At 45.1% G+C, this 24,476-nt stretch overlaps 1 protein-coding gene and 1 pseudogene across 2 annotated transcripts; both read right to left on the reverse strand.

Annotated features, from left to right (window-relative positions):
* The window catches only part of LOC119860964, a 176,140-nt pseudogene that overhangs the window by 141,744 nt on the left and 9,920 nt on the right, over positions 1 to 24,476 (reverse strand).
* On the reverse strand, positions 14,553 to 22,476 carry LOC119861039 (natural killer cells antigen CD94-like). 2 transcript variants are annotated; one of them, XM_038415415.1, is made up of 5 exons: positions 21,697 to 22,476; positions 20,105 to 20,182; positions 19,433 to 19,531; positions 18,591 to 18,767; positions 14,553 to 16,024 (listed from the first exon to the last, which is right to left on the reverse strand). In XM_038415415.1, exons 3-5 carry the CDS (start codon positions 19,488 to 19,490, stop codon positions 15,828 to 15,830), a joined length of 432 nt encoding a protein of 143 aa, XP_038271343.1. In that variant the 5' UTR covers positions 19,491 to 19,531; positions 20,105 to 20,182; positions 21,697 to 22,476; the 3' UTR covers positions 14,553 to 15,827. The 2 variants fall into 2 exon arrangements, with proteins under 2 accessions (XP_038271343.1, XP_038271352.1); XM_038415424.1 differs by lacking the exons at positions 20,105 to 20,182; positions 21,697 to 22,476 and having other exon boundaries at positions 19,433 to 20,098.

Here is a 24,476-nt window from a genome sequence, read left to right on the forward strand (position 1 = left end):
CTAGGCTTTGGGTTTTTTTTCTCTTTTGTAATGAACCTGGTTCTGCAACTTAACTTGGCAACTTGTTTCTTAAAACACCAACCTGTTTTGTTTGTTTTAAATTCTCCTGTTTCCTCCTGCACTTGGCATGTACTAGGAATATGTAGCAAAAAAGCTAACACAGGCATAATGCCACAGCTCTAAAAAAATACAAATATCAGCTGACAATAAGATGACCTTGGAGCCTTATGTAAAGAAAATATATTTTGGCCCAATGCTAGCTACGACTGATAATGGGGTTAGTAAAAATTCACAACATTTAAAAACTTCAGACAAATCTGTCTCACACTGACCCTGAGGCAAGTGCACATCAAATGGACTGTTCCAAGAGACCATTACAGAGAGTGAGTTCTTGGGGCAAAGCAAAGTCCCTCTCCAGTTCACACCAAGTTTATGAGAATTTAAGAAAGCAGGTCAGCATTTTAAGGAAACTAGTTGCCATTTTAAGTTTCAAAATCAGGTGTTCATTAAAAAACAAAAACAAAGCCTGCTGGTACAGCCAGACAAAACTCCTAAAAGCAAACTGTACTGTTAATCCTACAGCAACTAGACTTACCAGTTAAAAAGGAAAACAGCACGTTTCTAACAAGTTTTTATATCATTGGTTATTGGTTAAAAGAAGCAAGTAAAATTTCTGTTGCCCAATTAAAGGATTTGGAAATTTGAATTTGCCATAAAAGCTTTTCAACTGGCAAATTGGAATGATCCATGCACATCAGCTGCTTTCTGGGGGAAGAGGTGGGTGCGTGCCCATGTCATCATATGAGTCCACTGATAAACTGTCTAGTCAATCGCTTGACCACACTTTGGTTCATTATGAAATATATTCAGGGGCCCAAATAACCTGTGTCAGTCAGATTTATTGCTCTAAGCCAATAATAATACAGTACAGGAGAAAGGTTGAATGTGATGCCAGTGTCTGGAGAGCCGCCTCCAGCAAAGTTGTTACATTCACCTTATGCAGAAGATGTGCTCCCTAAGTTACATCCCTAAACCCATCTCTTTCTACCCTACAAGGAAAAGGTACTGTGTATGTCATCTGAAACTAGATTGAACCAACCAGCTTTCTACCTTGTTTCTCTGGCACCCTGGTGTACCCTTCTCTCTTTGTAGTGAACATGTGCATTCAAGACGCCAAAGGGAGTGAAGGCACCTCAGAGGTTTATGCAAGGGTAGAACAATCCTATGTCTTGTCCTCTTCTTTTGGGACATTCCAGTACAGGCCTGTGAGAGTAACTCCCTTCTTGTTGCTCTGGTAAAGCACTCATCTGTTCTGATCTTGATAGCTTCCCGATGAATTTAAGCCAAAGGTTACTTCAGTGAATGCAAGGAGTTACGGGATACTTAGCATGAGTGGACAGGGTTATATAAAAAGCATAGGACAATTTAGGCTATATAACTGCTATGGTATTACTATGATGTGTTTAATACATACGGATATATGTTTGGTGTGGATAATATGTAGTGGTAATGTGAGATATATGTATATGTGCTGGCCCAGCGTATGTTAGTCAACATGCCTCAGTTAACCAAAAAAAAAAAAAGAGAGACTCCATTAATTAAATCAAATTGATCCAAAATGTAAACAAACATGTTTAAAAAGAGATGCAAATATACTTGTGTAATTATGCAAGGTTTTAAGGACTTAAACAAACACTGCTTGTTTATAAAACCCTGGTTAAAATGGTTTATGTGGACTATATGTGTAAGTTGGCTTTCAAATGATTCCACTAAGAATCCATATACATTAATAATTAAAGAGGGGTTTTTAATATTACACATGTAATTGTACGTGTAAGATGAGGTAGTGTTAACACAAAAGTATTATTCAAGTAATTCACTACATAAATTGCTGCTAGGACTTTACATTGTGACTCTAGTGAGAACTTTCCTTTCAAGGTTCAAAGCTGCCGGAGACACACTTCAGGCAGCAGCCAACACTCCCCATCAGTCTTTGCTAAATTCTTTTAGTTTAAGTTTCAGCAATGGACCTTTAGCGCTCAAGAGAAACACACGTAACTAATGTTCCTTGGCTTTGTTCTTTGCCCCTTAACCCTTTGGGGATCCCAATGCTTCGCCAAAGTTCTGCATCTCTTTGAATTAGGTTAAGCTGAATGTAAATGTTAAAGGTGCATTAGTAAATGAGAACAGGAACAAGTCCAGTAAAATTAATAATTTTATCTCTTCAGAAATTAAAAAAAGTTAGCGGAACTTGTAATTAGTACAATTTTTTAAAATATGTGTATATAAATGTGTGTGTGTGTGTGTATATATTTTCATACATATTCCCCCCTCTTTTCTTTCCCTTTTTTTTCTTTCTGTATTTGTAATCAAGGGTTAAATAATATTAATGGTGTTTACCCTAGTACTAGGAAAGCTAGTTTTTTAAAACAGCTCAATGAGGAACAGCGTTGGGTCATGTTAAGCCAACGATTCTATTTACATTCAGACAATATTTCTGGAGTTCTACTTGGTACCTGGGAAACAGGCAATTGTTTCTAAAATATAAAAATATAGACTGTAAAAGTCTGTTATTCTCTTGGCTCAACCCAAGAGGTAAACAGCATATTCAAGGAAAACAGTAGAGGGTGTGACTATGTTGTTTTGTTAAGGAAATTTTAAAGAATGCACAGAAGGCAGTTGCTAAAAGCAAATTTAACAAGAATAACTTCTCTGGAGCACACGCCTCTCCCAGGGCTGGTGTCAGGCTGCCAAATATGCTGAGAAGATCTTGGTGCAGCTTTTCTCCCACTTGAAACTAACTCTTCTTGTCTTTTGTTCTTTTCTCCTCTGCTCAGTCTGCAGCTCTAGAAACGTTTGCAAGGAATCTTGGCCCCTCTGCTCCCTCTAAACACTTCTGGCACCGATAGGGATAATCAGGGCCAGCCTTAGGGAAAATGGCACCCTGGGAAAACTTGTATTTTGGCGTCCTTTGTCGTTGTGGGATGCAGGAGATGGGGGGTTGGGTCCTGGAGATTGTGAGCGGGCTGCCCCCTCGTGGGGTGGAAGGGCTGTTATCCTATGGGTTGCTCAGCACTCTATGAGGGGCTGGTCGCCAGGGGCTGCCTCAGGGAGGGGCTGGACCGAGGGGCAGTTCGGGGGGGTGGGAGGCCCCGGCGCTCTCTTCCAGGAAGGTTCCCTTCGCGTACACCATGTGTAGGGCCCTTTTCCTGCAGCCTCCATCCCCCATGATCACGATCTTCGGCTGCTTCTTCCTGTCAAGAGTGGGCAGGTTCCTGTTCTCCTTGGCCCCCGGGATCCCCTGCCAGGGACGGACCCATTCACTTCTGCCCTGTGCATGGAGACACGAGGACCCCGGAGTGCTGGGGGGTCAGGCAGGCTCTGGAGTTCTGGGAGGGTCAGGTGGGTCCCGGGATGTGGGGGGACAGGTGGGCCCCAGAGTGTGTGTGTGTGTGGGGGGGTTGGGCCCAGCTTTGGAGCAGCAATGACCCTGGGGGAGCAGGCATATCTCTGTCCGGTTGGCTCCCACTGTGGCTCTGTCTGCAGCCGGGGGTCGCGGCTCTCTGCAAGCTCCGGGCTGAGGCGGACAGAAAGGGGCCGAGCTGGCTTCGCTCCTGGCTCCCCAGGGACTGGCTGAGGGGAACAGTCCTGAGCCGCCTGCACCAGCTGCAGCCACCCCAGCCCTACTCCCTGCAGGTGCCCCATAAATGGGAGACCTGGCCCCAGCCCCAGGGTGGCCGCATTGCCCATAGCCCTCCCCACCCCCAACCCATTCCCCATACACAGACTTCGCTACAGGAGCCTTCTGTGCAGACACTGAGACACCCCCCGCCCCCGACAGGGGTCCCTTGGACACTGAGACCCTCCTCCCCCCACATAGGTGCCCTATGGGCACTAAGACCTTCCTACAGATAGGGGCTCTATGGACAGTTGGACACCCCTAACCACAGCGCCCTCTCTGACCATGGCACCCTGGCCTGTCGTTCACCCGTGAGGCTGGCCCTGGGGACAATGCAAATGTTACAAGATTTGAGACTGACCTGTGTACCACACCCTCAGAACCCTCTTGGCTCTGATTGCACTAAACCCATCATGCCGATCTGATGTGCCACCCAACCAAGGCATGTTTCCTAAGACAGACGGCTTCCTTCTCAAGGACTACTCTGTCCAAAACTGTACGGGCACCAGCCCAGCCAAAGGTAGATTTGATCGTTTACCATCACCTACCAGCTGTATCCACATTGCGGCTGTTTTTGGCCTTATCAGATATCCCAGAGCTTTCATCCCCAACTACGCTTCTGTGACCGCTCCCTTGTGCCAAGTGCTAAAGAAAGTCATTCCTTGGCTTTGGACAGAAGAGTGCACACAGGCAGTGATTACTCTCAAACAGGCTGTGGAATAGCCATTTACACGTAACCCCTCATACCCTTCCACTTCCACACCCTTCCATCAGTGCTTTTAGCTCAGGAGGTGCACGGTAAACAAAGGCCTGTTGCTTTGGCTTCCAATCTACTCTTTCCTGTGGAGCTTAACTTTCTCTGTGCAAAGGCAATTTATTTGCCATATTCTGGGCAATCAAATATTTCACCTTTTTAATAGGCCTCTCTCCTATAATCTTACACATGTCGCACACCTACCAATTTTCTCCTTTCTTACTGAGCTCCTAAAGTGCAAGTGGTGTAAACTGTCTTAAATTAATTGGATTAATACAGTTAAGTTAGTAAATAAAATTAATGGAAAATGCTTATTAATTCTATTAAAAGTCTTTAAAGGACAAGGCAACAAATAATCTGCCTAACAATTGCATAATTTTGTTTGTTTGTTAAATTGTTCAGTATGCATTATCTTCCTAAATTTAAGTTCTTAATGTTTTATTTTCTGCATTTGTCTTTAAGTGTAAGTTTTCCTAAAAGTAATGATTTTGTGTGTCACATAACTATTTAAAAAAATTCATTTTGGTTTTTTATTTTTCACTTATTTACTTTTTGTTTCCACCACAGAATTAATTTTACAAGCAAATTCATAATTTTTTAAAATATATATATATTTTAGTGGTACCACATTATCGTCAATATTATCACAGGGTCATGACTATTATCAATTTGTTATGAACTTTAATGGATTTTTTTTTGTTTCCCCTCCTGTTCCCCCCCGAAGAATTGATGAAGGTACAAATGAAGTGAGTTGCAAGTTTTTAGCTTGGTTGATAGTTAAAAATAAATCTATAAAATGAGTGTTAATGGACAAAAGGGCAAACGCATAGAAAAACTAAAAGACCTACTTTTCTCATTTAAAAAGAAAAATGTAGCGATTATGCAATTCCATAGCTGATTCTGTTGCTAGACAGGAACCTCAAGAGGGGGATAACTGACCCTTCTTGTGTAAAAGCATGAATTTTCCTGTCTCAGCAATTAGCACTACAGAAATCGAATCTGACTTGCAGACACTGCAGAAGCTGGGATACAGTGTTGTGGGAAGCAATAAGATAGGTATACTTATATATAGCTAAAGAATTAGGGAAGTCCAAACAAAAAGCAAAAATAAACTTTGATAAAGATATACAAGAAAATGATTACATTCCACTGTAGATTAATTAAGTTCCTCTGTGAACAAAATTAGAGTTCCTTGAAAGAAGAGAAATTTGGATAAAATTGACCATGCTAACCAGCTCAGATTGTGCAAGGGAACTGTTTCTCAACTCTAGCCATCATGAAAATTGCTATGGTGTTTGTCGGTATGATCCATCTTTGGAGCATAGTTCACAGATTCAAGATTGAACCAACAAACTGCATAATGGATTGTCATCAAAGAATATCTATTCTCCATCTGAACTTTAAGATTCATAGATTCATAAATTCATAGATACTAAGGTCAGAAGGGACCACTCTGATCATCTAGTCCGACCTCCTGCACAGCGCAGGCCACAGAATGTCACCCACCACTCCTATGAAAAACCTCACCCATGTCTGAGCTATTGAAGTCCTCAAATCATGGTTCAAAACTTCAAGGAGCAGAGAAGCCTCCCTCCAGTCAACCATGCCCCATGCTACAGAGGAAGGCAAAAAAAACCTCCAGGGCCTCTCCAATCTGCCCTGGAGGAAAACTCCCTCCCGACCCCAAACATGGCAATCAGCCAAACCCTGAGCACATGGGCAAGATTCACCAGCCAGATACCCAGGAAAGAATTTTCTATAGTAAATCAGATCCCATCCATCTAATATCCCATCTCAGGGGATTTGGCATATTTACCCTGAATATTTAAAGATCAATTACTTACCAAAATCCCATTATCCCATCATACCATCTCCTCCATAAACTTATCGAGTAGAATCTTAAAACCAGATAGATCTTTTGCCCCCACTGCTTCCCTTGGAAGGTTATTCCAAAACTTCACTCCTCTGATGGTTAAAAACCTTCGTCTGATTTCAAGTCTAAACTTCCTGGTGGCCAGTTTATACCCATTTGTTCTTGTGTCCACATTGGTGCTGAGCTTAAATAATTCCTCTCCCTCTCCTATATTTATCCCTCTGATATATTTATAGAGAGCAATCATATCTCCCCTCAACCTTCTTTTAGTTAGGCTAAACAAGCCAAGCTCCTTAAGTCTCCTTTCATAAGACAAGTTTTCCATTCCTCGGATCATCCTAGTAGCCCTTCTCTGTACCTGCTCAGATCTAGCTCAGAGATACAGAAGACATGTAGAATATGGACTAAAAGTGAACAACTAGTTACTACCTGAAGGTAAAAATAAAGCATGCTTCAAAGTAGGGACAGATCTAACTGCTACTTAAATTGAACATTATGAAGCAAAGTGAGTTATGCATATGCCTTTTGTTTTAAACCTCTCTCATTGGAATAAGGCAGAATTTGGTCATCATATAAAAATAAAGATATTGTTGTGGTATGCTCTTGTTACTAGATACCACAGCCTTTTATCAGGAAACGGTATGAGATATGATAGCAGGAGAAGAATCTGTCCAGCATCTGGTATCATCAGACCAGTCAGCTCCAGGATTTAGATGGAATTGTTGGTTCCATTTCAGGGTATTTGGATCAGGAATGCCTATTTGCTACAGGGCAGATATGGAAAACATTGAAAGATATGTTAAATATTTTGAGCATCGGGTTACTAAACCTATGTGCATGCCATTGAAGGTCTGGCTACTGAAGAAAGATATTCTGTAGTTATTATGTGTGAAATTGCTAAATTGTTTAACCAGACACCAGTAAAAATTAATGAGTTGATTACAGAAAATAATAAGGAAGTACAAGAGCACCACAAAGATAAGAAGATTATCTGTGCAGCATATGGTAGCTATGTGCTAACTGGCGTAACCAATTTGTTAAGGAATATTGATCCAGGTAAATTGCCTGATTTAATCAGTGATGAACAATTATCTAAATAGTGTTGCCTGAAATGTATATCAAAGACGCTTGTAAATTGGTAATGTGTCAGCTCATAGAAACAAGTTCCATACAACACAATTAACAATTTGGAGTGTGTAACACCACATCCTAACACAGGTTATTTACTCCTTCTGATAACACAAGAACTAGGGGTCACTAAATGAAATTAATAGGCAGGAGGTTTAAAGCAAACAAAAGGATGTATTTCTTCACACAACGCACAGTCAACCTGTGGAACACTTTGCCAGAGGATGTTGTGAAGGCCAAGACTATAACAGGTTCGAAAAAGAACTGGATACATTCATGGAGGATAGGTCCATTAATGGCTATTAGCCAGGATAGGCAGGGATGGTGTCCCTAGCCTGTTTGCCAGGCACTGGGAATGGGCAACAGGGGATGGATCACTTGATTACCTGTTCTGTTCATGCCCTCTGGGGCACCTGGCATTGGCCACTGTCAGAAGACAGGATACTGGATGGGATGGACCTTTGGTCTGACTCAGTATGGCCGTTCTTATGTTCTTACCATCATGGCTGCTACCACCATTATCTCTTAGAACCTCCGGCCTTCTTCATCGTAATCCTGAAAAATGTCCTGACCAGACTGGGCCACCTCTACTGGCACCAGCTAAATCCAAACACCACCTACAATCAAATGCAATCGAATAAAACTTTAACACCAGCCGTAACAACATCGCCTGCCCAATCCAACTAACTTCATCCCCAACATACAGTTTTACCACCTGAAATACCATTCTAAAAAGTGTCCAACAAGGGTGATTTCCTTTTAAAACTTTCTCCAGCTAAAACAAAAACAAAGGATGTTCTTAAAATAAAAGCCTCACTTAGTAGTTTACATTTCAAATTTTTTAACGGTTGTTTTTTCTTATTTTCTGTATCTTTAATCAAAAGTTAAAAAAAATTAATAGTGCATTTTCATGGTACTAAGCAGGCTTCTGTACGCCACACTGCAAACCTTGTTTGTAACTGTTGTAATGCTAAACAGTAACTAAATTATTTTAACATCTTTGGCCCATATGTTCCATTTAAATTAATATGTTTAGTAGGCCAATGTGGGGCTTAAAGGGTTAATACACAGCCAAAAGCTTGTACCTTGACAAACAAGCATTTTCAGAGCTGATTTAAAACAAAAGTTTCTTTTAAAATCCTTAAACGTGTTAAGCGTCTTTTAAATAAGCATGCAAAGCACGTAATTAGTAATAATTTTAAATGTTTAATTAAAAAGGTTTTTTTTTATAAAAAAGCAAAAATGGTAAATATAAAGTATTTTAAATTGCTAAAAGTTAAATTGCTAAAGGAGACATCTACTGAAATAACATCTTGGGTAACCCTCCCTTGTTAACAAAATACCAGCTTAATTCAAAGCTGCTACTGCATGAATTGTAAAATCTCAAACCACCAAAACTAAGAGTTCTGCAACACCAAACTTTTTGGTGATTTGTCAAATTATTTTGTTTCTGCAATTTTTTTCTTGATGTTTCATTTTTAAAATGATTTTTCCTTGTTTTATTTTGCAATTTTTCTTTGTTTTTTTCTTTTTTTACCACCTTTGGGTGTTTCAAATGTCTATAGAAAAGGAGTACTTGTGGCACCTTAGAGACTAACAAATTTATTAGAGCATAAGCTTTCCTGAGCTACAGCTCACTTCATCGGATGCATTTGGTGGAAAAAACAGAGGAGAGATTTATATACACACACAGAGAACATGAAACAATGGGTTTATCATACACACTGTAAGGAGAGTGATCACTTAAGATAAGCCATCACCAGCAGGGGGGGGGGGGGGGAAAGGAGGAAAACCTTTCATGGTGACAAGCAAGGTAGGCTAATTCCAGCAGTTAACAAGAATATCAGAGGAACAGTGGGGGGTGGGGTGGGGGGGAGAAATACCATGGGGAAATAGTTTTACTTTGTGTAATGACTCATCCATTCCCAGTCTCTATTCAAGCCTAAATTAATTGTATCCAGTTTGCAAATTAATTCCAATTCAGCAGTCTCTCGTTGGAGTCTGTTTTTGAAGCTTTTTTGTTGAAGAATAGCCACTCTTAGGTCTGTGATCGAGTGACCAGAGAGATTGAAGTGTTCTCCAACTGGTTTTTGAATGTTATAGTTCTTGACGTCTGATTTGTGTCCATTCATTCTTTTACGTAGAGACTGTCCAGTTTGGCCAATGTACATGGCAGAGGGGCATTGTTGGCACATGATGGCATATATCACATTGGTAGATGCGCAGGTGAACGAGCCTCTGATAGTGTGGCTGATGTGATTAGGCCCTATGATGGTATCCCCTGAATAGATATGTGGACAGAGTTGGCAACGGGCTTTGTTGCAAGGATAGGTTCCTGGGTTAGTGGTTCTGTTGTGTGGTGTGTGGTTGCTGGTGAGTATTTGCTTCAGATTGGGGGGCTGTCTGTAAGCAAGGACTGGCCTGTCTCCCAAGATCTGTGAGAGTGATAGGTCGTCCTTGAGGATAGGTTGTAGATCCTTGATGATGCGTTGGAGAGGTTTTAGTTGGGGGCTGAAGGTGATTTCCTAAAAACACCATCCTAGCCACTATGGATGTAGAAGCCTCTACACCAACATTCCACACAAAGATGGACTACAAGCCGTCAGGAACAATATCCCCGATACTGTCACGGCTAACCTGGTGGCTGAACTTTGTGACTTTGTCCTCACCCATAACTATTTCACATTTGGGGACAATGTATACCTTCAAATCAGCGGCACTGCGATGGGTACCCGCATGGCCCCACAGTATGCCAACATTTTTATGGCTGACTTAGAATAACGCTTCCTCAGCTCTCGTCCCCTAATGCCCCTACTCTACTTGCGCTACATTGATGACATCATCATCATCTGGACCCATGGAAAAGAAGCTCTTGAGGAATTCCACCATGATTTCAACAATTTCCATCCCACCATCAACCTCAGCCTGGACCAGTCCACACAAGAGATCCACTTCCTGGACACTACGGTGCTAATAAGCGATGGTCACATAAACACCATCCTATATTGGAAACCTACTGACCGCAATTCCTACCTACATGCCTCTAACTTTCATCCAGATCATACCACTCGATCCATTGTCTACAGCCAAGCTCTACTATATAATCACATTTGCTCCAACCCCTCAGACAGAGACAAACACCTACAAGATCTCTATCATGCATTCCTACAACTACAATACCCACCTGCTGAAGTGAAGAAACAGATTGACAGAGCCAGAAGAGTACCCAGAAGTCACCTACTACAGGACAGGCCCAACAAAGAAAATAACAGAACGCCACTAGCCATCACCTTCAGCCCCCAACTAAAACCTCTCCAACACATCATCAAGGATCTACAACCTATCCTGAAGGACGACCCATCACTCTCACAGATCCTGGGAGACAGGCCAGTCCTTGCTTACAGACAGCCCATCAACCTGAAGCAAATACTCACCAGCAACCACACTCCACACAACAGAACCACTAACCCAAGAACCTATCCTTGCAACAAAGCCCGTTGCCAACTCTGTCCACATATCTATTTAGGGGACACCATCACAGGGCCTAATCACATCAGCCACACTATCAGAGGCTCGTTCACCTGCACATCTACCAATGTGATATATGCCATCATGTGCCAGCAATGCCCCTCTGCCATGTACATTGGCCAAACTGGACAGTCTCTACGTAAAAGAATGAATGGACACAAATCAGACGTCAAGAACTATAATATTCAAAAACCAGTTGGAGAACACTTCAATCTCTCTGGTCACTTGATCACAGACCTAAGAGTGGCTATCCTTCAACAAAAAAGCTTCAAAAACAGACTCCAATGAGAGACTGCTGAATTGGAATTAATTTGCAAACTGGATACAATTAACTTAGGCTTGAATAGAGACTGGGAATGGATGAGTCATTACACAAAGTAAAACTATTTCCCCATGGTATTTCTCCCCCCCACCCCACCCCCCACTGTTCCTCTGATATTCTTGTTAACTGCTGGAATTAGCCTACCTTGCTTGTCACCATGAAAGGTTTTCCTCCTTTCCCCCCCCCCCTGCTGCTGGTGATGGCTTATCTTAAGTGATCACTCTCCTTACAGTGTGTATGATAAACCCATTGTTTCATGTTCTCTGTGTGTGTATATAAATCTCTCCTCTGTTTTTTCCACCAAATGCATTCGATGAAGTGAGCTGTAGCTCACGAAGGCTTATGCTCTAATAAATTTGTTAGTCTCTAAGGTGCCACCGGTACTCCTTTTCTTTTTGCGAATACAGACTAACACGGCTGCTACTCTGAAACCTGTCAAATGTCTATGAAATGTAAAAGGGGTTCCAAAAAACAATACTTTTCTTATTAGTTTCAAAAGAGATAACACACTTGGGAAAAAAAGCTGTCAGAGCTTCAGTTTTTCTCCAAGGAAGCAGGCTTAACCACTAATGGACCAAATGTTCGTAGTTTATGTAATGTACAGCTAGAACTGTGTAATGCAGCAAAACGGGGACTTTTTTTTTTTTTTTTTTACATTTGCCCATTCTGGGCATACAGCCACAAAAGCAATAAAAGTTAATTTGTTCTTAAAAATCTTACAAACATATAACAGCAATAGTTTCCGTTTTAAATTAGCTGCAAAAACAGTAATTTATAAATTCTTAAGCTTTGCTAATATCTAAAAAGTTTAACTGTAATTTCTGTAATACTTAATCAAATATAATTTGTAAGTGCCAATTTTAAAATAAAATATTTGCAAACCTTAATGTATAACCAAGTATCATTTTCTTTTCCTTTTTCTAAATGCTTAAACTAAAATAAAGTTTTTGTTTGTCATTGTGGTTTTATGAAGAAATGTCCAATCTAGGCGGAATTGTTTCTTTAAAAGAAAAAAATGTTGTAACAATTAGTCTATAACTTTTGTCCACTTAAAAATTAATCAAAGTAAGACAAGTTATTTTCAGTAAAAATATTACAAACCAATACAAGACAAACCCTAAATTACTCTGATAGTTTCAATGATAATATTATGAACAAATACAAAATATCCTTATTTAGTAAATACAAAAAATTAGTATGACTGAAAAAATATATTAAAATTATACTTAATAAAAACAAACAATATATGATCAAACTTAATAAATGAAAACAGAGCAAATATGAAACCTAATTAATAAACAAAATAAAAAATGAACTGGTCCACCCATCCCTCCCTTAAATCATTAAAAAAAATAATTAAAAAACCCTCAACCAATGAATCTAAAAAAAGAAATCAAACAAAAGCTATTAAAACAAACGTCACCATCCTGGCTACCATCCCCACTGTCTCCTTAGACCCTGGACCTTCTTCATCCTTATTGCAAAAATATTCTTACCAAACCAGACCCAAAAGCCCAACATAATCACTTCAACCCACACCTGCTCAGTCCCAAACACCACCCAAAATGAAATGAAATTTTTATCAATGGCAGCAACAATGGCTCCAGCCCAGATCAACTAACGTCTTCTCTCCCCACCCCCAAAATAGTTATTACTATCTTTAACACCATTGAAAAGCTGTCACACAAGTGGGGGGAGGAGGGAGGCTTTTCCTTTTACAAACTCTCCCTAGCTAAAAAGAAAACAAAAAATGCTATTAAAATAAAAGTGTAGTTGTAACTGTGTCGGTCCCAGGATACTAAACAGACCAGGTGGATGAAGTAATATCCTTTTTACAGTCCAATAAAAGGTATTACCTCACCCACTTTGTCTCATTAAAATAAAAGTCTTACCTAATACTTTAAATTTGAAGCACTTTAACCGTTTTTCTTTCCATTCTATATATTTAATAAACATTTTTTACAATTTTAATAGTCTGAAGTTATTATTAAATCACAGGCCCCCCCCACATCTCATTCAGATCAACAATAATAAGGAAATAGCAGGTTTCAGAGTAGCAGCCGTGTTAGTCTGTATTCGCAAAAAGAAAAGGAGTACTTGTGGCACCTTAGAGGAAATAGCAGAAAGAGTTACAGATGATCATACACATGATGGTGATTTAGAAAAACTGATTTCTAACCCATGGACAGCAATTACTTTTTAAGATTTTGATAGTTTTTCCAAGAGATTTTGGGTCTGACTGTACTAATTTTGTTTTGTTGTTTCCATATGTTAAAAAAAGTATAACTATCCTGTGGATGCATTACCATTAGCCACGTGGCATTGCAAGAAGGAGCTGCCCTAACTGTCTAATCAGACCGTCAAGAAGCCACCTCCTGGATGGGGACGGCACAGGGACACTAGTAATAACCAATGCCTGGCCCTTTCTAGCCATAGGTTCCAAAGTGCTTTGCAAAGGCAGATGGTGTCGCTTGAGCTGCTCAAAAAATGCCCATTATTTCCCTTGGGGACATTTGTTTAAATTAACATGATTATTTAGCCAAGAAATATGTATCTGTAAGAGAATCCAAACCTGTGCTAAAGTGAACCATTTCCCCAGCATCCTGTCTACTAATGTATATTAAGAACTGTGTGTAAGCTTTTATTCTTGCTGTATACAGAATTGAAGTAGTATTTTGCTGAGATTTATGAAAAAAATGATCACTTGATATAATTGTTGCTAGACACTAGGTACAAATTTCGAACAAACTTGGCTAGCAAGTGCAGACTGCAAGGACATGGAAATATTAGATTAAGAATGAGGCAAACTAGTTTGGGGGAGTTTGTGCCCATGGGAACAGCCTAAAGTATGTACTCTTCAGCTATAAATTATATTTCCAGAACCGTCCAGGCTGCTGGTTGTCTCCCTAGAGCAATGGAATGGAAAGGTCTTTAACCAAGATCTTTCTATATTTGTGCTGATTAATCTTTCACTCATACCCACTGGTTAATAAATCTGAATGATTGTGATTATTTGATGACGTATTGATCAAAGAAGAGAACCCTCAAGAGCCCACCTGAGGAGGCCTGCGGTGAGGTCCCGGTGCCCCAGGCTGTACGGCACTGGCCAGCAGGGGGCGGAAGCAGCACTGACTAGCCCAGCAGCCACATCTCAGTCACGACATGGGGCCATTCCAGCAACGCCACCACTCGTAGCGCAGCGATTTAAAGGGCCCCACCCTGAGCGATTTACAAGAAGTCGCAGATTAAACCACAAGGGAAGCCTGGGCCTTTAGCACCAGCATTTTATTTACTACCTCATACATGATCAATAACTGAGCAACTTACAAGTGTTGTCCTCACACCCTTAACTGAAGGTGACAGGGAGAACTTGGCAGCAGGCTCCTGGCCATGCGTCCCCACTGCGCTCAATGCGGTTGTGCTGAACAGGATCTGAGTGTGACGCCTGCAAGGTGCCAGGACGGGGTAGATCCACAGACACCTTCCACACCTGCCCGGCTGCTTAGTTGCTGCCAAACCTGGCTGGCTTCTTGCAGATATAAACCTCCCATTTGGTGCAGCTCTGCGTGTGGATGTCCCCCTCCCGCATGTACACGCAGCCAGCTGCTTCTGCAACCTGGAACCTGCCAAGCACAACCCACAAAGCCCTGGGGGGACAGCCACAGGCTGGGGCATTTACCCTTTCTCGGCTGCACTGGTAAGAATTGTCTTCAAAGTGCATTCACCGTAGTGCATAAACAAGAGGGGCCAGACGGACAGTCCTGGTGAGTCTCCCCTGCCCAGCACCTGGGTCATCACTGACCCCTGTGCAAAGTGGGAGGAAAACCACATCTGAACGCTACTATTTAACACCCACTTTGCCTGACACGCAGGACCAGGCTCTGGTGAGTCAGTCCCCAGCTAGGTCTCTGCTAAGTTTTTACACAGCCCCCTCCATCACCACACGTCTCAGTGCCAGGTAGGAGACAAAGAGAGCGGCAGGGACTGGGGGCTGGTGAACAGCTGTCTAGTGTCAGGAAGACTCTGCACGAAGCCACCTCCTGGATGGGGACGGCGCGGGGACACTAGTAATAACCGATGCCTGGCCCTTTCTAGCCAAAGGTCCCAAAGCGCTTTGCAAAGGCAGATGGTGTCGCTCGAGCTGCTCAGAAAATGCCCATTATTTCCCTTGGGGACATTTGTTTAAATTGTGGGTTTTTTACATTTCCTGTACATGGATTTTTTGATGGAAAACCAAAATGTCCTCTCCCAGTTTTTGTTTTGCTTTGGCTTGGTTTTCCAACATTGTTTTGGGTACACATTTTCAGCCTTGGATAAAAATGTCTGCTTTCTCAAAACCAAAACCTTTTACTGAACGCTGAAAGTTTTTATCAAACTTTTTATCAAAGTTTTTATCAAAAGTTTTTTTCATTTCCATTGGCGAGTGTTGACAAGAATTATAATTTTCCGCAACAGCCATTTGCCAATGACCAGAACGTCCCAGTGGAAAATGAGGGGTCGGCTCTGAATGGTTTCTCCATCGACAGGGGAGGAACCACCCCATTCAGAGCTGGCACAGAGCTCGACCAGTGCCCCTGGATGAGCAAGGAGAGACGTACAGCTGGAAGGAGAAGGCGGAGCCGTCAGCCCACATCCAGTTCCCGATGTCGTTGTCGTAGTTCAGCCCTGTCCAGAACCTGAAGAAGTGCTGTTGACCGTGGCATATGCAGCCCGCTTGGAGGTCTCGCGTTTCAGGAATGCCTGCCCCAAAAAGCAAGGGACAGCGATAAATCCTGAGTCCCACTTTGAAGGTATCTGGGTGAGAACCGGGGCTCAGTCTCTCTGGAAATCAGGGCATGGATCTAATTGTGTAAACATGTGAATAGGAGCCTGAATCTAGGATTTTCCCAGAGGCACTCAGTGATTCACTGGTACAGAAGCCGGATGTCCACTCTCCTGGCCCCTGCTTTAACCCTTCCTGGGATGGATCTGCGAAGCAGGGGACTACTTCCATGAGCCCCTCTTCAATTCACATCCCCTTCCTCTTGGCCAGGTGAGGGGAAGGGTCCTGAACCTGGGAGTATCTGGCTCTGCTAGGGAGGCAGCAGCCCGATGGCTGGCCAGGGGCTGCTGGGAAGCTGGCTGCAGAAAGGATTCCTCAGAACCCACAAGCGGAGCCGTGTGTGGAGCAGCCTGTGAGTGCCTGACATCGCAGCTGGGGCAGGTCTGGGTCAGCCTTGTGGGGGAGCAGCAGTGGCTGGGCAGCGAGCCAGCGCAGAGGGGCCGCAATGCAAGAAACTAACTGAGTCTGGCTCGGAAACCCACAAGCATCTGTTTGTTTGACTAGAGACTGGACTGGAGAGGGCTCTGCGAGCACCAGCCTGGAATAGCCCCGAACCTCGACAGGACTGAAACAAGAGCTGCTATTCGCAAAAAGAAAGGGAGTACTTGTGGCACCCTAGAGACTAACAAATTTATTAGAGCATAAGCTTTCGTGAGCTACAGCTCACTTCATCGGATGATGAACTGATCAGCTGCAACTGTTAAGCCTCTGGACCTAGGGAATCGGCAACTGTCCCTGTGCTGCCAGCCCGAGTACAATCCCCTTTCCCTGAGCCAGAGGTCTGAGGCCCACCAGGGCAGGCACCTACAAGGCCTAGCTGCTGAGCCACCTATAGTGCTGGCCCCAAATCGCTGGCCAGCTGGCGTGCTACTGGCTCCCTTGGGGCTTGGTGTGCTCCAGCCCTCAGCAGCCTCGACAGTTATAGCCCAGACTGTCTGTGGAGGAGTGCACTACCCCTTTAAGGGACAGGCTGGGGGGTAGTCAAGGAGGTGCAGCCCTAGGGCTGGGCTATTTAAACAGGAACAGGAAGGTAGCTGCGCAGGACAGAGGGGGTGGAAGCCATGCAGGAGAGGACCTTATGAACAGCTTGTTCTAATTGCTCCTGTCCTGAAGCCTCAGTCAAATTGGACGTTCTGTCTGGATAATGTGTGTGTTGGTCTCTGCTTGCCCCCGGCTGTTGAAGCAAACCTGTTCCCTCTCTACTCGTGGGGAATTCAGGTGGGGCCCACCTGCAGCTCCACCCTAGGCCACAAGGCAGCTTATAGGGGCAGCTCACACCTTTACACCGTCCTCTCCCTCTGGGCTGCCCGCAAACAAGATCCCCACAGATCATTCTTGACTGGAAGCAGGAATAAAAGCCAGAGCCAAGGGCCCAGGACCTGCCAAATCAGAGCACAGCGATGGCCCATCTCATGCAGTAGCTCACCGGGTGCCTTACAAGGAGGGGTAAAAGGCCCATAATGCATCTTGCCCATTGTGCAATACAGCAGCATGAAGGTCACTCCTCCCTGACCACCCAGCCAGCTGATCTGTTTATGCTCTGAAGCACAAGGATCAATGGCCCTGGGCCTCTGATCCTAGCTCATGTTGCTACACTAGGAAATGCTCTTCTCATTCAGGCAGGAATCTTATCCTTTCCCAAATCTCCCTAAATTATTTGCCTTAGTATCCTGCAGAAGTGAGTTCCATAGCTAATTATCTTGCCTTTCTCACTTGATTGTTAGCTCACAAAGCTCAGTCATTTGCAATGGTTTCCCAGACACTAGTTCTATCTAACAAGGCGTAACTGTTCTTTAAATGCACTTTGTACTCCTGAAAGGATCTGCAATGACAGAAGCAGAGACTGGACTCAGAAGGCAAGCTCCCTCCTCCTCGTGCTCTGCATGGTGACTTCTACAGAGGAAGAGGTGTTAGCTCCAATAGCCTATTTCATCCTTGGACTCTAATGAGAGTGACAACAAGGACACCAGTTAACAACACCTGCCCCACTGGGAACTCAATGGAAGGTGTCACTACTGAGCTGGGTCTGGGCTGGAATTGGTGCATTAGAGGAGAAAGGCCTCTTGTCCCATTCCACAACCCCCTGAGCCAATCAGTCCACCCCTTTGCTTCTCCCCAGATTGCCACAGATACTCAATGTGTACTCCCCCCCAGCCACCCCACCCCCCACTGTTCCTCAGATATTCTTGTTAACTGCTGGAAATAGCCTACCTTGCTTGTCACCATGAAAGGTTTTCCTCCTTTCCCCCCCCTGCTGCTGGTGATGGCTTATCTTAAGTGATCACACTCCTTACAGTGTGTATGATAAACCCATTGTTTCATGTTCTCTGTGTGTGTATATAAATCTCTCCTCTGTTTTTTCCACCAAATGCATCTGATGAAGTGAGCTGTAGCTCACGAAAGCTTATGCTCTAATAAATTTGTTAGTCTCTAAGGTGCCACAAGTACTCCTTTTCAACGTGTACGTAATTTTGCTATTGGCACCATTACTCTGGAGGTGGCTCTGGACTAGCTCCTTGTGGGTGTCTATCTTCACCAGACTGTCTGACATTGCAGCACAAGCGTTTCTGCTCTCCTGCCAGGTTTTATCTTTCTCAGACAGCAAGTAACATCTGGCTACCCGCTGGACCCAGTCGATGTCACACGTGCTGCAGTTGTACCCTGGAAGAAAAGGGAGAACAGACAGGCTTTCAATCCTTGTTCTCAAAGAGCATTTTTTTACCACAGCTTCACACTGCTGGGTGTGAAGGATGATGGGAAATTCCCCTTGCTTAGAATTTTAAACCGCTGACCCATCCCGGCACACGTCTTCTCACACTGAGAGGTCTGGCTGGCCCTACTGCCTTGGACCATCAGCTCCTTTCTTCAAGCAACAAGTAGGATGCGCAGTAAACTGGTACCATGAGTTCTCATTTCAGTGGGGTGGGCCGGTCAGGGAGTGAGGGACAGTTATAGCCCATCTCTGACAACAGGAGTTATAGGAAGATGGAGACAAGAATTAATTGGCACTGAGATGTCACAGGGATGAGCACAGTATGAATAAGATATTCAGACAGATCAGATAAAGATCTGGAACAACGAAAATAGGTAGGAAGCTAGGGATGGATGGATGGAAACAAAGAGAAGGATATGGAGAGTGTGAAAGATTAGCTAAGCATCTAGGGATGGATAGATGGATAGACAGAAACAGATAAGGATACAGGGAGAGAGATTAGCTAAGGCTCTGAGGGGGGGGATGAATAGGTGGGTGGATGGAGTCTTTTTCTTTCCCCCCAAAAAATGGTTATTATAACACACTCCCAGAGGCTCTAGCTGTGGTTCTTTACCCAGACCAGTTGTCAGCTGCTCCATGGTGTCTGACAGAATTATATTTTCCACTTCCATGACCTCCAGCTGTTGCTTCGATTTCTGGGACACCTGGTAAACTTTAAAGGCACAAGAAATATCACAATACAGTGGGGTGCCCAGAGCCAGTGGATTGCTACAGCTCTGATCATCCTGCGGCCTTTACAGCCTGAGATGGACTGTGAACATGTGGGGGCAGAGTGCTACCCACTGACTGACAGAGGGAATGCAGGGCTTAAGTCTCCTTTTGCTTGTACCAATTTTACACTAGTCAAATTCCACTGATATGAGGGGAGATGTTCCTTATTCTCCCAAAGGGAGAGGGGAATTGACATCATTATTTTGAAACTGGCGTCTCTGCAGGAAATATCGGAGATGGGCGCTCCGTGCGTTTTATCCAGTAACAATCATGACAGTGCTTCGCACTTGCATGTTGTATATATCAGATGCGGCTTACAAACACTAACTCATTACATGATGGATGACAAAGACCTATTTGGCCACCAGATCCATCCCCCTGCCCCGGAACAGAACCGTCAACATTTACATTGAGGATATTCTAGCAAATGCACTCAAGGCTGTGCGTTTGTAGAGGGAGATCAGCAACATCCCACGTCCCAGATGTTGCCAGGCAAATCATTATTTATACTTACCTGCATCTAAGCAGGTATTTATACAGCCTGTGTCACCATAGGATCGGATTTCAGAGTAGCAGCCGTGTTAGTCTGTATCTGCAAAAAGAAAAGGAGGACTTGTGACACCTTAGAGACTAACAAATTTATTTGAGCATAAGGTTTCGCGAGCTACAGCTCACTTCATCACTTTTCTTTTTTCATAGGATCAGAGTGCCTCTGGGCACACTCTTAGGGGAGAATGTCTCTCTATATATCCATCACCATGTACCTAGGCACCTACAGTCTTAGGTGCTGGAACTAGCGGTACTGGCAGTGCTGCAGCACCCCCTGGTTTATTTCCGTCATATACAGGATTTACAGTTTGGTTCAATGGCTCTCAGCACCCCCACTACTCAAATTGTTCCTGCACCCCTGTCTACAGTTACCATTCCAATGACCATGGCAGTGCCCTTGGCTCCTGATGGTCCAGGAGCAGTTTAGGACCAACCTGGGCAGCCAGAATCTCCCGTGGTAACACCTTTGTCCTTTGTCTATCCAGAGGTCCCTGATCTACCATGGATCCCAAAACACACCAGCTAACGCACCGTCTCTGATTCCTGTCTGAGTGTCTCTCCACATGCACTTCATTGGGACTATTATTGTAGTCTCTATCCTGAATGAAGGGTCACGATTATACATGCCCAAAGATGGATGTCGCTCTCCACCCCATTTACAGCCACCTCTGCAGGTTGGATCAGTCTAGATGGATGTTTTCCAGGGCAGAACTTTGCCCAGAAGCTGCTACAGAGAGGCCTCGCTCCAAGAGGCGGGTCTTGTATTGGGCATTAAAATGGCAGGAATCAGGTTTAATTTGATCCCCAGTGACAGTGAGAATGCTCTGGCCCCACCTCCCCTGAGCTGGGGTGGCAGGTTTGTAGAAATTTTGGTGGTGCCCAGAGCGCTCAGAGCCCACCCCCTCCTGAACTCTGCCCCCCACCTGCCTAAGGCTCTATGAGGGAGTTTGGGTGTGGGGAGAAGGTCTGGGATGCAGGCCCGGGGTTGAGGCAGGGAACTGGGATGTAAGACGGTTGAGAGGTTGGGCTCTGGGATGGAGCCTGGGATGCAGGCTCTGGGATGGGGCACAGGGTGGGGGTGCAGGATGGGTGGAGGGGTGCAGGCTCTGGGAGGAAGTGCAGAGGGCTGGGTGCAGGCTCTGGGATGGAGTTTGGGTGCAGGCTCCGGGCTGGGGCACTAGGTGGGGTGCAGGCTTTGGGAGGGAGTGCGGAGGGCTGGGTGCAGGCTCTGGGATGGAGTTTGGATGCTAGGTGCAGGCTCTGGGCAGGGGCTGGGGGGTGTAGCAGGGGGTGAGGGGTGCAGGCTCTGGGACAGAGTTTGGGTGCAGGCTCTAGGCTGGGGGTACAGGTTCTGGGAGGGAGATTGGGGGCCAGAGAGGGGGTGTGGGCTCTGGAAGGGGGTGGTGGATGCTGGTGGCGGAGGGGACTGCCATCGCATGTGGCTTCCTTCCTCCCCTGCTGCCCCTCGCCATAGCCTCACTGGGGGTGGGGCATGGGGCTGCCCCTTGTCCAGTGTTTCCGGGAGTGGTTAGGGGGATCACAGGGTCAAACGCTCACCAAAGCCCCAGCAGCTGCTCAAGTGAGTCAAGGGGGTCCACTCCAGATGCCTCCCGCCGGAAGCCCCCTCAGCGTCTGGTGCCGGGGGAGGAGAGGGCTGCCAAGCCCGTGTGAACCTCTTCCCGCTCCCGAAGTGCAGTAGTAGCCGCAGCTGCCTTGGCTTGCCGCTGGCCTCTTGTGCGGTGCTGTAGCCACCGGCAGCGGAGGCCAGGGAGAGCCGCGCTGCTTTCACTCAGGCCGGGACGCTCCGGGGCGGGGCAGGTGGGGGCTGCTCCAGGGGCCGCTCCAGGCAGGGCCGGGGGAGAGACCCAGCTCCAAACATTGGTGGAGCAGGGCCCCCAGCTCTGAATATTGCTGGAGCCCGGGCACCACAAGGGAATACAACTCACTGCCCCTGCCCCTGAGTTTCACTCTACAGGACCATCAGAGGGCGAATTCCTTAGCAACCCTACCTGCCTCCCCAACCAGAACACAGAGCTGACTCCTGGCTTCCAGTTAGGGTGACCATATTTCCCAAAGGGGAAACTGGACACTGTGTGGGGCTGGCCGGAGCCCCTCTGCAGTCGCTCCAGCCCTGCCCGCCCCTTGTGCGAGCACTGCCTCCCCGTCCTCCGTGTGGGGCTGGCATCACCGCACCCCCCTGCACGTTCCTCCACACTGCACCCAACCTTTTTGACAAAAGTGGGCATTTGTCCCATTAGCTCTCGCCAACTGATCAACCATGTAGCATGGATGCCCTGATCGTCAGAGCCCTGGGCGCTTGGGACCCCTGCAACGAACGTGTGCTGCTGACCTGAGGGATCGGTCGATGCTACGCACGGCTCATGCAGCACCTCATGGTCTCGGACACCATCGGATGGTCCAGGAACATCTACATGGAACACATTACCGGCCACCGACAGTACCAGGAGGTATGAGCCGGTACGACATCGTGCATCAGCCATGGGAAAGGGACTGAGAGACTTTTTCCATTGGACCATATGAACTGGAACCACAAACTCACTGAACATTAAATCCCACCAAATGAGGGTAAATCCATCCTCATCATCGTATCCACTCATTATACTCCACACCTAAACATAGCCATTATATGGACAACATACCCCCATATCTCAATGTCTGTACTTTGACCCGTTAAACTTTTACCCCCAATCGGGGAGATTGCATATTATGGATTCCTTACGCCACCCGCTCCTAAACCGAATTTCACACCCCTTGATAGTCTGTACCTTATTCCCTGATAACCAGTAATGTCTATGCTTAAACTCTGTACTGTTTTCTTTTTACTTCAACATCATCTTAATAAAATTATTAAATCTGTTGCTTTGGTGCCCTTGATGCTCTTTGACTTTTCCTCCGCTTCCCTCTCCAGTGTGTAAAGAGAAACCTGAGAGCACGCAGGTGAGAGTCCTTGTTTCTGTTCAGTGATTATTAGAGCTGCAGTCCCGGCGGAGGGGGGTCTAGGGGCTAAGCCTCAGCTGAGAGTGTGGCAGTCAGGAAGAGGCAGCTGCGCAGAAGGTCCCCGCTGCCCAGTGAAATCACCAAGAGCTGGGACTAGTGGGGGGACCTCAGGACGTGGCTGTAAGTGGCACGCAGTGGTGGTAGTAGCAGATAGGGTAGCAAGTGGCAGCAGAGATAACAGCGGTGCTCAGCAGTAGCAGAGGGCAGTGGCATGTGAAGGCAGAGATAGCAGCAGCAGCCATGAGCCAATTGCAGAGGGCGCGGAAGGCACGGCGGCACTGCTCAATAGCTCCCCCCTTTTCCAGGGTGGGAAGTGAACCCGTGTGAAGGCAACGCTGAAGTCTGGGGCTTCCCTGGCCAAGATCAACCCTCTGTGAGAGGGGTGCGTCAGAGGGAAAGGGGCTTGGTGTGTTAAAGGGACATTCATTCATTGGACTTTCACATCACAAGGTTGGAAACTGAGGCAAAGGACACTGCCCATCACACTGTGGGGTGGGTGTTTACTTATGGCAACATGCTTTTGAATGTGGTTGTGGTGTTTTCCCAGATTAATGCTGGATTCCCTTTCCCTTTTTAATACAAGTTTTCTTTTTCACACACAGACTCAATGCTTGTGAATGGGGAAATATTGCTTCTTAGAGATGCCCGGGGATGGGTTTAGTTTTCCCACATGACTGGGGTGGGAGCTCAAGCCAGTTGTTTGATATTGGCATCTGCAGCTCCATGGGAATCGTTTGCCTGGTTCTCTGCCTTCGATCTTTGTGTGGGGGACGGGACTCTCCCATCACTGAGGGGTGAGGGGGGAACAGCTAGCACCCTAGGGCCACACCTAGGGCAATTTCTTGAAGGGAAATTCAAGAGAAGGGCTACTAGGATGATCCGAGGAATGGAAAACTTGTCTTATGAAAGAAGACTTAAGGAGCTTGGCTTGTTTAGCCTAACTAAAAGAAGGTTGAGGGGAGATATGATTGCTCTCTATAAATATATCAGAGGGATAAATACAGGAGAGGGAGAGGAATTATTTAAGCTCAGCACCAATGTGGACACAAGAACAAATGGGTATAAACTGGCCACCAGGAAGTTTAGACTTGAAATCAGACGAAGGTTTTTAACCATCAGAGGAGTGAAGTTTTGGAATAGCCTTCCAAGGGAAGCAGTGGAGGCAAGAGATCTATCTGGTTTTAAGATTCTACTTGATAAGTTTATGGAGGAGATGGTATGATGGGATAATGGGATTTTGGTAAGTAATTGATCTTTAAATATTCAGGGTAAATAGGCCAAATCCCCTGAGATGGGATATTAGATGGATGGGATCTGAG

The sequence above is a fragment of the Dermochelys coriacea genome, chromosome 1 (genome assembly GCF_009764565.3).
Source record: "Dermochelys coriacea isolate rDerCor1 chromosome 1, rDerCor1.pri.v4, whole genome shotgun sequence".
Taxonomy (NCBI): Eukaryota; Metazoa; Chordata; order Testudines; family Dermochelyidae; genus Dermochelys; species Dermochelys coriacea.